Genomic DNA, 13,185 nt, shown 5'->3' with positions numbered 1-13,185 from the left:
TTTTTTTCTTGCTAGAGTTGTGAACTTTGCTTCAGGAGGACTGTATTTTATTTAACTCTTCTGGTTCAAAGTTGTTCTCTGTGGTGGTTCATCAACTCTGCAACAACTATCCCCTCGGTTGGGGTACTGCTTAGAGGTACTTGGAAGAAATTCCAGTGTATTCATAAGAGTTTTCTGTTTGTGGGATGCCTGATCTTTGGGAGATCAGACTACAGAAACAGCTCATCTGCTTTTCATTGATGACATATCCACTAGCCCGTGACTTAGTTGGTACCTTAAACACAGTAGCTAGTTCTCCTCGTGAGTACCCTTCAATATCCAGCATGTAAACATCTGGTTTTCTCAAAACTAAGCTTTAAAAAGCTAGAATAGTTAGCTGGATGCTATTTGTCAATCTACTTTGTGGGCTGTCAGCTAAAAAAATATTAAATGACAACTCTCAGGCACTTCTAATGATGTAATCTGATTTCTTAAAAAAAAAAAAAAATCTACTCAGGAACTTTCCAAATTTGCTAGTGAGTCATGTAGAAACAAATAGAAGTCTCATTTGTGTGTCTATGCACTAGATAGCTTCGATTGTGTCTTCTGGTATGAGTGTGTGCACAAAGTCAATAAAGACTGTAGTTGGGAAGTAATATAATGCAACTTGGAATAATAATGGAGATAAAATTCACAGTTTTGATACACTGAACTCCAGTAACATTTATTCTGTGCACAGTGTTCTTCTAATGCCCTTCTTTCTACTTTCTTTCAGTATTTCAAAGGAACATTAGGGTTACAACCAGGAGATTCTGCTCTCTTCATCAATGGACTACTTATTGATTTAGACACTCAAGACATATTTAGGTAGGAATATCTTCAGAAAAATTGTGTCATTTAGAATCTTGTATACTGCTTGTGCATGGGTAGTAAAGTCATTTAGACAGTTTTGAATCTTCAAAATGTCTGGATATTTAGGTTAGGTTTAAAAGTTAATTGCTGGAAAATGCAAATCATGTTTCCTTCTACTATGCAAATGAGTTTGTTTTACAAAAATGTTGATAAGAGAAGCGCAATACCCAAGAATGTCAGAATGGGAAGTCACCTTTATATTGTTGTTGTGCTATGTCCTGTGAACAAGTAAGATCTTGTTTTCCAGGGACTGTCTTCAGATTTTATTCTGAAGATAATAGACTACTTGATTCTCAAAGAATAAGTCCATGTACATTTTTAATGTGAAAACCACCCTATATTTTTTTATCAAGATCTGTTTCAATAGCATGGAGTTGAAGTTACATATGTCTCATGCTTTACTTATCTTTATTTAATGTAGTTTTTTTTCTAGAAATATAGTTGAGTGACTTTAAGTTGTCTCAAGTTCCTTGGGATGGTTATGAAAAATAAACAAGCCTATAAATATAAATAAATCTTTGCACTTATACCTTTCATCTGTTACTCTTAGGATACAGCAAGTTATTTGCTGCATCTTTAAAATTCATATTTTTTTTATTTTCCTTCCAGCTTGATTGATGTACTACGCAATGAAGCCCGTGTTATGGAAGGCCTGCACAGCTTAGGAATTGAGGGTCTTTCCTTGCACAATGTTCTGAAGTTGAACATCCAGCCATCAGATTCAGATTATGCTGTGGACATCAGAAGCCCTGCTATTTCAGTGCGTGTGGTTTTTATAAAGGAAATATCTTATTTGCCTTTGAGCGGTGCATTCTTAAGCTGTCAGGGGAACTTCTGTTCTTACCTCATAATTGATTGCAGTGAAGAAAAGAGAACAGTATGGATAACAAATGCTGTGTTTTAAATGTAATTAACTCTTCTCAAAAGTTAGTTTTTATTCGCATAGTACTCAATATATCATCTGATTTTAAAATATTTAGAATCTCAGGCTTGAGCAAGAAGAACAGACAGTCATTTAAATGCCTTTATTTTTTTTTGTTAGTGGATCAACAATCTAGAAGTTGACAGTCGGTATAATTCCTGGCCTTACAGTGTGCAAGAACTGCTGCGTCCCACATTTCCAGGGGTGATCAGACAAATCAGAAAAAACTTCCATAACTTTGTAAGTAGTATTCTGACTAGAAATGAAATGTGCTGATGGGTGTTGTGTGTGTTTGTTGCTTTTGTGTTGTGTTTTGTTTTTAACATCAGGTACATTAGCTTTGGGAACTTAACCTACGTGTACTCTGGATTCTCTGCCACTTGAGATCTCTCTTAAAATATTTTGTTTTACTGTATTAGTGAGCTACGACTGAAATTATTGCACATGATTCTCTGGCATTTATTAGACTGGTTGAGTGTATGCCACTTACACATCCACAAATTGCTCCACTGGTGGAACAAACTATCATCTGACAAAGGAGAATTTGTATGCATTACAACTTTGTAATACCTGAAGTTGGTTCATGAAATCCCTCATAGTTGTTACTTAGTATTTCCTTAATGGGGTTAAGAGCAGCTTCAGTTGTTTTAGTTAGAAAGCATTCTTGCACCAAGACTTCTGAAGATGGTCATCAGTCCTCAGCTTAATCCTGGGTGTCCTTTTAGTCTCTGGGCAAACTGGTTATATTTAGATCCAATAAAGAGTTTGTGAAATCTCTATGGTAGCTCTAGAAGGTAGATAGTAGAGGACCAGCTTGGATGGGATATTTTCGGTTATGATTCTGGATTTCTTAAAGGTTTTAGGAGAAACTCTGACTTAGTGGGTCTCATCTCTCTGTCAGTGTATAAAATGAGATTGATAATACTGCAACAAAATGTGAATTAAGAAGAGTACCTTGACTTCTTAAGGGAATAGAAACCTTTCACTTTTAATTTATGGGTAGGTGCTGATAGTAGATCCTACTCACGAGACCACAGCAGAATTACTGAATGTGGCAGAGATGTTCTTCAGTAACCACATCCCACTGAGGTAATTACTGTCTTTTTCTGTTTTTTTTTTTAATGTTTATTCTTGCAACTTCTGCAATTGTAAAGTGCTTACTCCTAGAACACTTTAGGAATGTTAAATATCTAAATATCACAGAATCACCTAGGTTGGAAGAGACCTCCAAGATCACCTAGTCCAACCTCTGACCTAACACTACCAAGTCCTCCACTAAACCATATCCCTAAGCTCTACATCTAAATGTGTTTTAAAGACCTCCAGGGATGGTGACTCCACCACTTCCCTGGGCAGCCTGTTCCAATGCCTCACAATCCTTTCGGTAAAGAAGTTCTTCCTAACATCCAACCTAAACCTCCCCTGGCGCAACTTAAGCCCATTCCCCCTCGTCCTGTCACCAGGCACGTGGGAGAACAGGCCAACCCCCACCTCGCTACAGCCTCCTTTAAGGTACCTGTAGAGAGCGATAAGGTCGCCCCTGAGCCTCCTTTTCTCCAGGCTGAACAAGCCCAGCTCCCTCAGCCGCTCCTCGTAGGACTTGTTCTCCAGGCCCCTCACCAGCTTCGTCGCCCTTCTCTGGACTCGCTCGAGCATCTTGAATATCTTGTATTGGTGTCTGGGAATTGCACTTACTGAACATTGTTCCTTAAAAATTCTTAAATGTAACTTTTGCTACTAGAAAAACAAAGTGGAATAAAAACTTCTTCAACAGTCCAAAACAAACTTAAAAGCAAGTACTATGGTTGAAAGAGAGATGAAAGCAAGATTCTGATGGACTCACCATTAGAGATTGTATGTCATAATGTTGATTCCAGGCCACTCTGCTCAAAATCTTCTGTTTAGTCTATTTAGGGAAAAGCCTTTGCTTAAGATGATGATTGTATTCCACAGTTGTATGAAGAGTTGATTATTTATTAGTATAATAGATTCACGTTATGGGGGTTTATTTGATTGCAGGATAGGACTAGTCTTTGTGGTTAATGACTCAGAGGATGTTGATGGACTTCAGGATCCTGGTGTTGCCCTTCTTAGGGTGTACAATTATGTGGCACAAGAAATGGACAATAATTATGCTTTCCAGACAGTCATGTCAGTAAGTATTCATTTAAAATGGAAAATGGTATTTTTAATATTTTCCACATATATAAGATTAGCGTGGTAAGTTTTTTTTCTAATCCTGCCTCGTTTCTCATTCTGCCAATGAATTCTGAACTGCTGTATATCTTCAATGTAATATAATTTTTATCTTGAATAGCTCCTGCTTTGTATTTTTGCCCCATAAAGTGATATACATGTAGGTACTAGCAAATGCATTTTCACTTGTGGTTTGTGTTTTAGAAATCTATAAGCTGGGGTGTACTGTAATATTATACTGCTGATAGATTCAAGACAATGACTTCTATTCTCAGTTGTGTTTTAATATAAAATTTTAAGTCAAATAAGCAAAGTCTTGTGCTTTCAAGAAGGAAACATAATCAGTTGTATATTTTACATGTGAGGCTTACTCAGTTGTTCATGAGCATGTCTCGAGTTTAGAAGGGAAAAGTAGCTCTTTGGATATGCTTTACATGATCATCTCTTTTTCCAAGCCCTACTTTTGTAATTAAAGGTACATTTGAAGAATAGTCATTTGAATGACTATAAGGTAAAGCAGGATAATTTTCACAGCTATGAGTACTTTGTAATTTCTAACTTTGTACTTAAATATTATTTCAGTGGATAATTGTGTTTCAGCAGAAAATGTTTTGCAAATCCAGTTAATGTTTTATGTCATTACTGGAATACAGGTGGTAGGTCAGCTTACCTGCAAACTTGTATTTGTATCCCCCTTCCAGATATATAACAAAGTAAAAACAGGAGATCAGCTGAAAGTGGAGCATGTGGTTAGTGTTCTTGAGAAACAGTATCCTTATGTGGAAGTGAACAGCATTCTGGGAATTGATTCTGCCTATGATCAAAACAGAAAGGTAAGAATTCAGGAAATAAAACATTTTTCACCATTTTGCTTCAAAGCTGTTATGAATTTATGGTTATGTATGTTTTCTTCATGCAGCTCTCTTATTTACTAAGCATGCATCTATTAAACTATCGAACGGGTATGACTTTTAATAATGCTTAAAGTGCAAACTTCAGTGCAAAGGTTCAGTGCAAACTTTTATAGAATATATATATATTATATTTTGGATATCTACTATATGATTTCTAAAATCTTTGTAGTACAGGAATCAAGATAACTTTCTTGTGACTCATAGATCCTACATTCATTCTGGCAAGTAGAATTTAGTAGAGTTTAAAACTGCATCAAAAAAATTGAGGTACTGAAATGGTTCATAAGAAGAACGAGGAGCTTAACGTTTGGGAGGGACTGGTGTGAATTTTATCTATTATCATCATCAGTATTTGAATACTGTATGAAACAAAGCAATGAAGATGAATTCAAAATGGTCTTCCTATGGTGAGGCATTCAATAATCTTCCTCAAATAATTTCTTTAGGTTATTTTTAGGGTTGATCCTTTCCTATGTGGAAAAAGTTGGGAGAGCAAATAATATTGGATCAATTTTATGTGATGATGAGACAGATCTTATTTGGGATTTTATATTCTATATATAATATATGTATATTATATTCATATACAAATTGTAGATGAATGAATGAAAATCCTGTCTCCAAGAACTTTGTAACACTTAAGATACAGCCTGAATCTTCAAATGTAAGGAATGCAGTCAGGGTTATATAAATAGGGTTGTACATAGACATTTTTGTTCTTACTGTGTAGGAAAGTGGAAGGAAAGCATTCTGAGAACAAAAACCTACTAAAGGCAAATTACTGAATGACAGAAGTCTTCGCAGTTTACATACTAGATACCAAATCAAAGCCAACCAAAACAAAAGCAGCAACCCCCCACCCACCCCTGATGCTCCTAACAGATGTGGGGTGCTGTCCTCCAGAAGACTCAGAAGGCCATTCTGGAGGCCTTGCTACAACTGTTGTACGTGACACCATTCAGCATGACCATGTCTTAAAACACTGGAAAAGCCTTTGGATAAGGAAGGAAGCCTTTAGAGAGAGATCTTTTCTGTATAAAGGACAAAATCAACACTGAGCACTCTTTCATGTGATCTAAGCCTTGTGATATTTGTCTGTGTTCTTAAAAAGTAACTATAAGTTGAGGATTTGTGTTAGAGGTCTTGAAAGCCACAAACAGTAGAACCCTATTAACTTCTATCCATAATAGAGCATTGATATTGATGGTACATGTTTCAGTGGTTACACGAAATATGGAAATTTATCTTGACGTAATAACCTCCTGCCCTTTAGGGGCAGTTTTAGTTGAAAAACTAAGTGTTTTTCAGATGTTTATGCAATATGTTCTTAAAAAAAAAATAAAAAAAAATAATAAAATCCTACCCTGTCTTGTGTTGCAAATACCAATGCTCGCATAGTTCCATGGGAACTAAAGAGGAAATGCAGGTTTCATATTGTCCATTTTTTTTGCTATTACCAGAACATGCTCATTAGAATCAACTTGTCTACAGTATGAACTTAATGGGATATTCTGCTAGTCCGCTGCCTAGTTACCTGCACTTCCATAGTATAAAGCAACTCTTTGCTTTGAAATGCTGAAAGACAAGGCCATCATATGCATGTAAGATATAGGAAGTGTTTTTACATAATGCTGAAAAGACATCTTAGTGTGTTTAGAACAGATGTTTGTGGATATTGCGTAGAAACATTGTGAACACCTGTAGTAACAGGCTGACATAGTAAAGCTACTTCCTTCCCTGGATTTAGGCAGCAAGAGCTTACTACGAGCAGACTGGTGTAGGTCCTCTCCCTGTAGTGCTGTTCAATGGAATGCCTTTTCAAAAAGATCAGCTGGATCCTGATGACCTAGAAACTGTGACGATGCACAAAATCCTGGAAACCACAAGCATCTTCCAGCGAGCTGTATACCTGGTAGGTGCTGAGTTCAGCTGTGACTTTTGAGGCAGTTTTTTCCAAATCATGTTTCTCTCTGAAGTCCATAAATACGCAATACACAGAACAACTTAATTTGCAAAACTTCTATTTTATTAAGCTATGGCAAATATGTGTGTGATATTTAAATATCACCTTTTTTTTCTTTTCTTCAGGGTGAATTATCTAATGATCAAGATGTGGTTGAGTATATCATGAACCAGCCTAATGTTGTTCCAAGAATTAACTCAAGGATCTTAATGTCTGACAGAGAGTACCTAGATCTGACAGCAATGAGTAAGGGATGCTTTTAATTCAATTAAACCTGAAATACCTGTTTCAAAGACATTTACTGTCCCAATGGAAAACTCTAGTGGCAAAGCATTAACAGCACCCCAAGTAACATTCTAGTCCTGATGTTGGGGGAGATGCTACATACAATAATAGCATCAGTATGTACAAACTTCTCAGAACAGAAATTTGTTTTACTTCTATACAGATCTTTAGGGGATTATGATAATGAAATTGAGGAACACTAGTAAAAGTCAAAAACAGTACAGTCACGTACTCTGTATATAAAGCAACATTTTGTTTCGTACTTCTAACCTCCTTTTGAGTTGAGCATGACAGTTATCTCTGGAATTACTTAGGACTGGCTGTGCCATATATTTTAGCAGAACTTCTCATGGATAAAGTATTAAGTAATAACACCGAATGTATGCAGAGACTCTGCATTATAATGTCAGGACTGCAAATACAATTGTTCAACTACCTTTCTTGAAAAATAGTAAAAACAATAGGATTTTGAATGTATATTGTTTAAATAAATTAACCTGAACCTAGTGACACTTAAATAATTCTTTCAATTAACTTCTACATATAAAAAATGCAATGTAGTTATTCATTTATGACACACAAAAAAAATACATTCTTAAAGTTGTTATATATTAGTAATGGAAATTAAATCTAAAAAGCAGTATCACAGGGGACAAAATGTGGGATGTGTTCTTACCATTTTCATAATAGTAGTCCTTTTTCTGTAATTTTACATGGAAATTGTTTGCTTTGGCATCTAAATACTTTTTCTCTTTGTCAGATAATTTTTTTGTGGATGACTTTGCTAGATTTACCACGTTGAATTCCAAAGAGAAGACAGCTGCTGTAGCAAACAGCATGACCTACTTAACAAAGAAAGGTAACATCTGCAGTGGATTATGAACCCAAATTTATTCTTGCATGTTTCCAAGCATACATACAGTACTCAAGACACTCACTGAACCTTGATCAGGCCTGTGGACAGCGGTACGATCTAAGTGTTAAAAATAAACATTTTTATAGGGCTTGACATCTGCATAGAACAAAAATGTTCCCATCTGTAAACCCAGCCTCCTATTAATAATGGAGTCCCACCCAACCTGCTCTTGCTGCATTGCATAAAACCATCAGAAACACAGCAATGTTAAGCTCCGATCCTCCAATTACGCTGACTGAAACAATATAAAGGGGGACTATAACTCTTTTTCCTAATTCAAAATTACTAAAAGGTGTATTGATTCAAAAAAAAAAAAAAAAATTATTGCCCATTATATAAGGCAACTGCCAACCTGGTCTGTGCTGGTTTTATTTCCCCAGTGCACGTACTGCTTTTTTTAATGATGGTATCGCTTTATTATAGGTATACCTGTGTCCCCTGTTAGTCTTAAAACTCAGCTACACTGCTTATTATAAGAAATGTGTGCACAGATATAATACAGAGTTTAATCAGGCCTTTTCTGCATTTTTGTTAGAAATCATAAGTAAGCTGCTGTCATTTTAACCAATTCCTCTTGTTCCTGCCTCTCTTCTTTACTAAGGCTCTCTCAAATTTCCCCAGTACTACTTCAGCCAGCTGCATGCGTGGCCTTAAGTGTTCCCACTGCTTCTGTCTAGTGTTTGCCTTTGGTTTGTGTTGCCACTTAAACCTGAAGGAGTTTCTTGCTTTCTCTTTGTAGGTTATTAATTAAACCTCTCTCTCTGCATGCTCCTTTAAGTATGTATTAGTTTGCAATCCTATGGCTTGACAGTTCTGGGTCAAATAAGATACTTAACTGGTATCTGATTATAGTAATGCTGTAGCACATTTATTTTTTAAAGATAACAAAGACGTTATATGTATAGATGGCTCAGCAGCAGAACTGAAATGGTGCTGTCTTGCTAGTTTTTGAAGAGTGAAGATAACAAACAATTCAAGTCATAATGGCACAGCTTTTTATGCAAGTGGTCTTAAAAAAAAAAAAAAATACCTTCATGGGGTGGTGTGTGACTACTATGACTAGTACTGTAGTATGGAAATAAAGCATCAGTCTATCTGGTGGTGAGGAGGTGTCAAAATTTATTCTGATAAAATTAAGGTGAACCTGCTGCTTGCTGGAACTGAGCTTCAGTGATTCAATTATGCCCAGCGCAGTGCTGCGACTTCTTGATATGCATTAGGATTACTGTCAAATTATTAATGCCTCTTTCCTTTTCCCCTTTTCCTTTCTGCTTTTTGACCAGGAATGTCTTCCAAGGAGATCTATGGTAAAACATGCTTTAGCATTCCATATGTTGTTGTTTTGGGAATTTTCTGGTTCCTTTGTAACATTGGCTTTAGTACCAGCAAGAAATGAAGAAAGGTGTTTAAATGCATGTTTGGTTCATCACTTTTTTTTCTTTAAACAAACCTGATTTTCTGAACTAACAGCTTCAGTACAAAGAAGTGATATATCTGTACCCTAGTTGGAATCAGTACGTTATTTATAGGTTCCTTTTATAATTTCTAAATTAAATCGGTACCAAAAATAAAGAAATCCAGTTTAGAAACAGTAATGCATGCTGTCCCATGTGGGTTTTCTGAATGAGGTAAATGAAATCTGATATCAGTACTACTGTTCCTCTCTTGCCGGACTTTTTAGCTTAGCCTTCTCCACTTTTTTCATATATGTTTTTATGATTTTTTGAAATCTTTGCATGTGCACCTTGTTTTTCCTCCAAATAAAGAAAACCTGAAGCTTTCCTTCATTCACCTTCAAATATTCCCCCTGCACCCCCTTTTTTTTCTGCAGATGATTCTTTTGTTAGACCAGTTACTTTTTGGATTGTTGGTGACTTTGATAAACCTTCAGGAAGGCAATTGTTGTATGATGCCATTAAACACCAGGTAAGTAGTATTTTCACTTGCACAGGTTGGAAGTGATAATAAAACAGTGAAAAGAGGCTTGAAAAACACAAGTTGTGCTTTTTCCAGTTTTATGACCCTGGGGAGATCGGTTCTCTGTTTTCCAGCTTAAGGGGGCTGGAACTTCCTTGACCTTTTTGTACTAGGACAGAATCCCCTCTCGGCACTATGCTAATACAATAAAGAAAAGATGTTCTTTTAGGCCTCTGGTTCTAAATTGAAGGTGTCTGTGTTTTTGTTTGGAGATTAACATGAGCACTGCTCTCTGCTCTTATTTGTTCCAGGAAAGTAACTGCATTACAAAAATATGTAGCTTACCCCCAAATCACTCTCTTTTGCCAGCTCTCTGAGTGCTGGCCATGGTCCTAAATCTCTTGTGTAGCACGGTATTATCTAGAAGATACCACAGTGATGCCTGTAGGTAAACTAAATACTTAAGTAAAATTAATTATTAAAAAAATAAAGTTAAATTAGTTCATTCAGCCTTTTAACCTTGTGCTGTTATTTGAAATCTGGTTTCCTGGTTAAAATAACTTTTACAAACTTCTGCTATGGAGTTTATTGTCTTATAGACTACTTATCATTTAAAAGAAAGATGAAACCTAAAACTTTGCTAATACATGTTTGGTTAAACACAGAAATCCAGCAATAATGTTCGAATTAGCATGATTAATAATCCCAGTGAAGATCCAAACAGCAAGAACACGCTTGTTGCTAAGGCCATTTGGGCAGCTCTACAGACACAAACGTCAAATAATGCCAAGAACTTCATCACCAAAATGGCAAAAGAAGAAACTGCAAAGGCTCTAGAGGCAGGAGCTGACATCTTAGAATTTGCTGTTGGGGTAAGCATGTCTGTTGGTGTTTACGAAGGTAGGGTACTTGCTCATCTCATGAATTTCTTATTGTAGTATGTGCAGTTAAGGTAAGATAAAGTAACAATGGAGTGTAACATTTTTTGCATTGCTCTGAAAGTTTGAGCTTACCTAAATAAAACAGTCCATCTAAAGATGCACATCAAAGCTACACAACTTGAAAAAGTCAAAAGAATGCAGATTCAGGAATCTATTTGAGTGAGTGGTTTCTTGAGGTTTAAGAGAGAACTTCAATCTCATAACCTTTTTAAAAAGCAGAGAAAAAAATTGCGTTTCTCAAACTAGCCTTGAAACATTACGCAAGGATCTCTTAAGAACAAATGAATGGAACTACTGGTTTAATTAGCAACAGCTGCTAGGATTGTGCCCCTTCACATCAGAAATTGTGATAACGTTTGAATATGACTGGCAAGAACAAGGTTTAAGACCACAAAATGAAGGGGCCTGGAGGTAAATCTTAGCAAGGCATTAAGATATTGTTGAACATGAACAAAAAAGATGTAATTTAAGAAGTGTTCAGAGGGGTATTTTTCTTCCTATTTCAATGACATGTATTCTTTTCTTTCAGGGTATGGATACCAATATTTTCAAAGAAGCCTTTGAGTCTCCTAAGGTGGATTTTATTCTGTCCCATGCTATATACTGCAGAGATGTTCTAAAGCTGAAGAAGGGGCAGAGGGCTGTGATCAGCAATGGAAGGGTGAGATCAATCACCAGATGGTGAAAGAGATTCCACGTTTGGGAAAGATGCAAAGGTTGAGTGGAGAGTTTGCCTTCTTTAGGCCACTTAACTGCTTCCAAGTTCATTTATTCAGACCTGCAGTGACCTCTTCTTTGTACTGTGTACAGTTAGCTGTTGGTGTTGCATACAAATTCAGCTCTGTCAATAGCAGTTGCACTCATATTGGCAATGAATTGAATCCAGAGGCTGAAAGGGATGATAAATTTGAGAGATTGTGTTGTGATTGTTCATTGCTCAACGTTGGTGTCTTGCTCTCTTCTACCTCTTTTTACAAGAGCCACTTAGATTAAGCAGATCATGTTACAAGAGTATTTCACTACCAGTAATGAAACCTGGCCACGTACCAATTCAGTTTTCTTCTGCCACCTGCTCGCTAGCTAGGTTTGGGGGGGAAGAAAGTTCCAGTGGCTGCTGTATACTCTGCGTTCTTCAGCGTGTTAAGGATTTTAGGTGATGGATTGTGGCATTCAAGTTCTGTCATTAGCAAAATAGTAAGGATCGTCTAGGTAAGCTTTTAGTCTTTTGAAAGCTAGAGGAGTGAAATTTGCTGGAGTTTTTCTGGACTACTGCAATTGGCCTGGTGTTTTGTTAACCCTTCAAGGCATAATATTGCATGTATAGTTTAATAAGCTATATTTTTGCAAATCAAGCACTCAGTGAAAATTCTAAGCATGCAATTTATGACTTTGGGATATTTTTGTCCTTGTCCATAAGTAGATAGAATTCTGTTAAACTTTGTGGCCGTGGACATTAATATTTGCCTGAAAAGTTGACAACCAACCAAGGTTGGGCTTGAGTATTTAATATACCTATGATTTTTTTTCAGTGTAGCCTTTACTTAATAATGCTGATCCCGCTTTTTTTTTTTTTTTTTAAATAAAGATCATTGGCCCATTAGAGGATGGTGAGATGTTCAATCAGGATGATTTCCATCTCCTTGAGAATATCATACTAAAGACATCAGGACAGAAAATCAAATCTCAAATTCAGCAGCTGGGATTTGAAGAAGACCTGTAAGTAAACATGAAGAGATTGGCAAAAAGTGGTGGTATTCTGATGGAGTGCTTTTCTGCAGCCTAGAGAAAGCTTCTACCAAATACACACTGGATAGGTGTTATAAATTTACATGTATTCATATGGTCACGGCTCAGCTGTTCAGATGAGCAAGTCAGAAAGGACAGAGATGTAAATTGTCTTGGGTTTAAAGTGTTTTAGTGACTTTTTTTTTTTTGCAGTTCACAGAATAGTTCATAGAATCTTGTGTAGGTATGGAGCTGCAACTGTATCCCCCAGATTCAGGAAGCTGGAGTGGGAGTAGTAGCAACCCCTAATACAGTTCTGTGCTCAGAGGTCTTCATTCTTGATTTGTTATCTATATCGAGTAGCGATCTGATGTGGCTGCATGTCTTGTAATGAAGTTGAAGGAGCTGTGCTGGTTGAAGTTTCACAGACGAGCAGCAAGAAACTGGGGAAGAGCTCAATACAGTAGGAATTTATCATAAAACTGTTCATGTGAACATGAAACTGTAAATGCATT

The 13,185-nt window shown here is 36.5% G+C and overlaps 1 protein-coding gene across 2 annotated transcripts in view; it reads left to right on the top strand.

Moving 5' to 3' along the window:
• The window catches only part of UGGT1 (UDP-glucose glycoprotein glucosyltransferase 1), a 43,396-nt gene that overhangs the window by 12,941 nt on the left and 17,270 nt on the right, over nucleotides 1-13,185 (top strand). The window contains exons 12-25 of one of the 2 annotated variants that reach the window (XM_084291948.1): nucleotides 755-846; nucleotides 1,501-1,651; nucleotides 1,934-2,053; nucleotides 2,817-2,902; nucleotides 3,833-3,968; nucleotides 4,711-4,842; nucleotides 6,671-6,835; nucleotides 7,012-7,132; nucleotides 7,932-8,030; nucleotides 9,371-9,394; nucleotides 9,919-10,013; nucleotides 10,670-10,876; nucleotides 11,475-11,606; nucleotides 12,531-12,661. In XM_084291948.1, the coding sequence (XP_084148074.1) occupies nucleotides 755-846; nucleotides 1,501-1,651; nucleotides 1,934-2,053; nucleotides 2,817-2,902; nucleotides 3,833-3,968; nucleotides 4,711-4,842; nucleotides 6,671-6,835; nucleotides 7,012-7,132; nucleotides 7,932-8,030; nucleotides 9,371-9,394; nucleotides 9,919-10,013; nucleotides 10,670-10,876; nucleotides 11,475-11,606; nucleotides 12,531-12,661 (1,691 nt within the window). The remainder of the gene's footprint in view (nucleotides 1-754; nucleotides 847-1,500; nucleotides 1,652-1,933; nucleotides 2,054-2,816; nucleotides 2,903-3,832; nucleotides 3,969-4,710; nucleotides 4,843-6,670; nucleotides 6,836-7,011; nucleotides 7,133-7,931; nucleotides 8,031-9,370; nucleotides 9,395-9,918; nucleotides 10,014-10,669; nucleotides 10,877-11,474; nucleotides 11,607-12,530; nucleotides 12,662-13,185) is intronic. The other variant, XM_084291949.1, reaches the window with a different exon arrangement.

Source organism: Netta rufina, assembly GCF_964035555.1.
Source record: "Netta rufina genome assembly, chromosome: 9".
Taxonomy (NCBI): Eukaryota; Metazoa; Chordata; class Aves; order Anseriformes; family Anatidae; genus Netta; species Netta rufina.
Note: the sequence above shows the minus strand (reverse complement) of the source record. Positions and strands in the feature narration are given on the sequence as shown.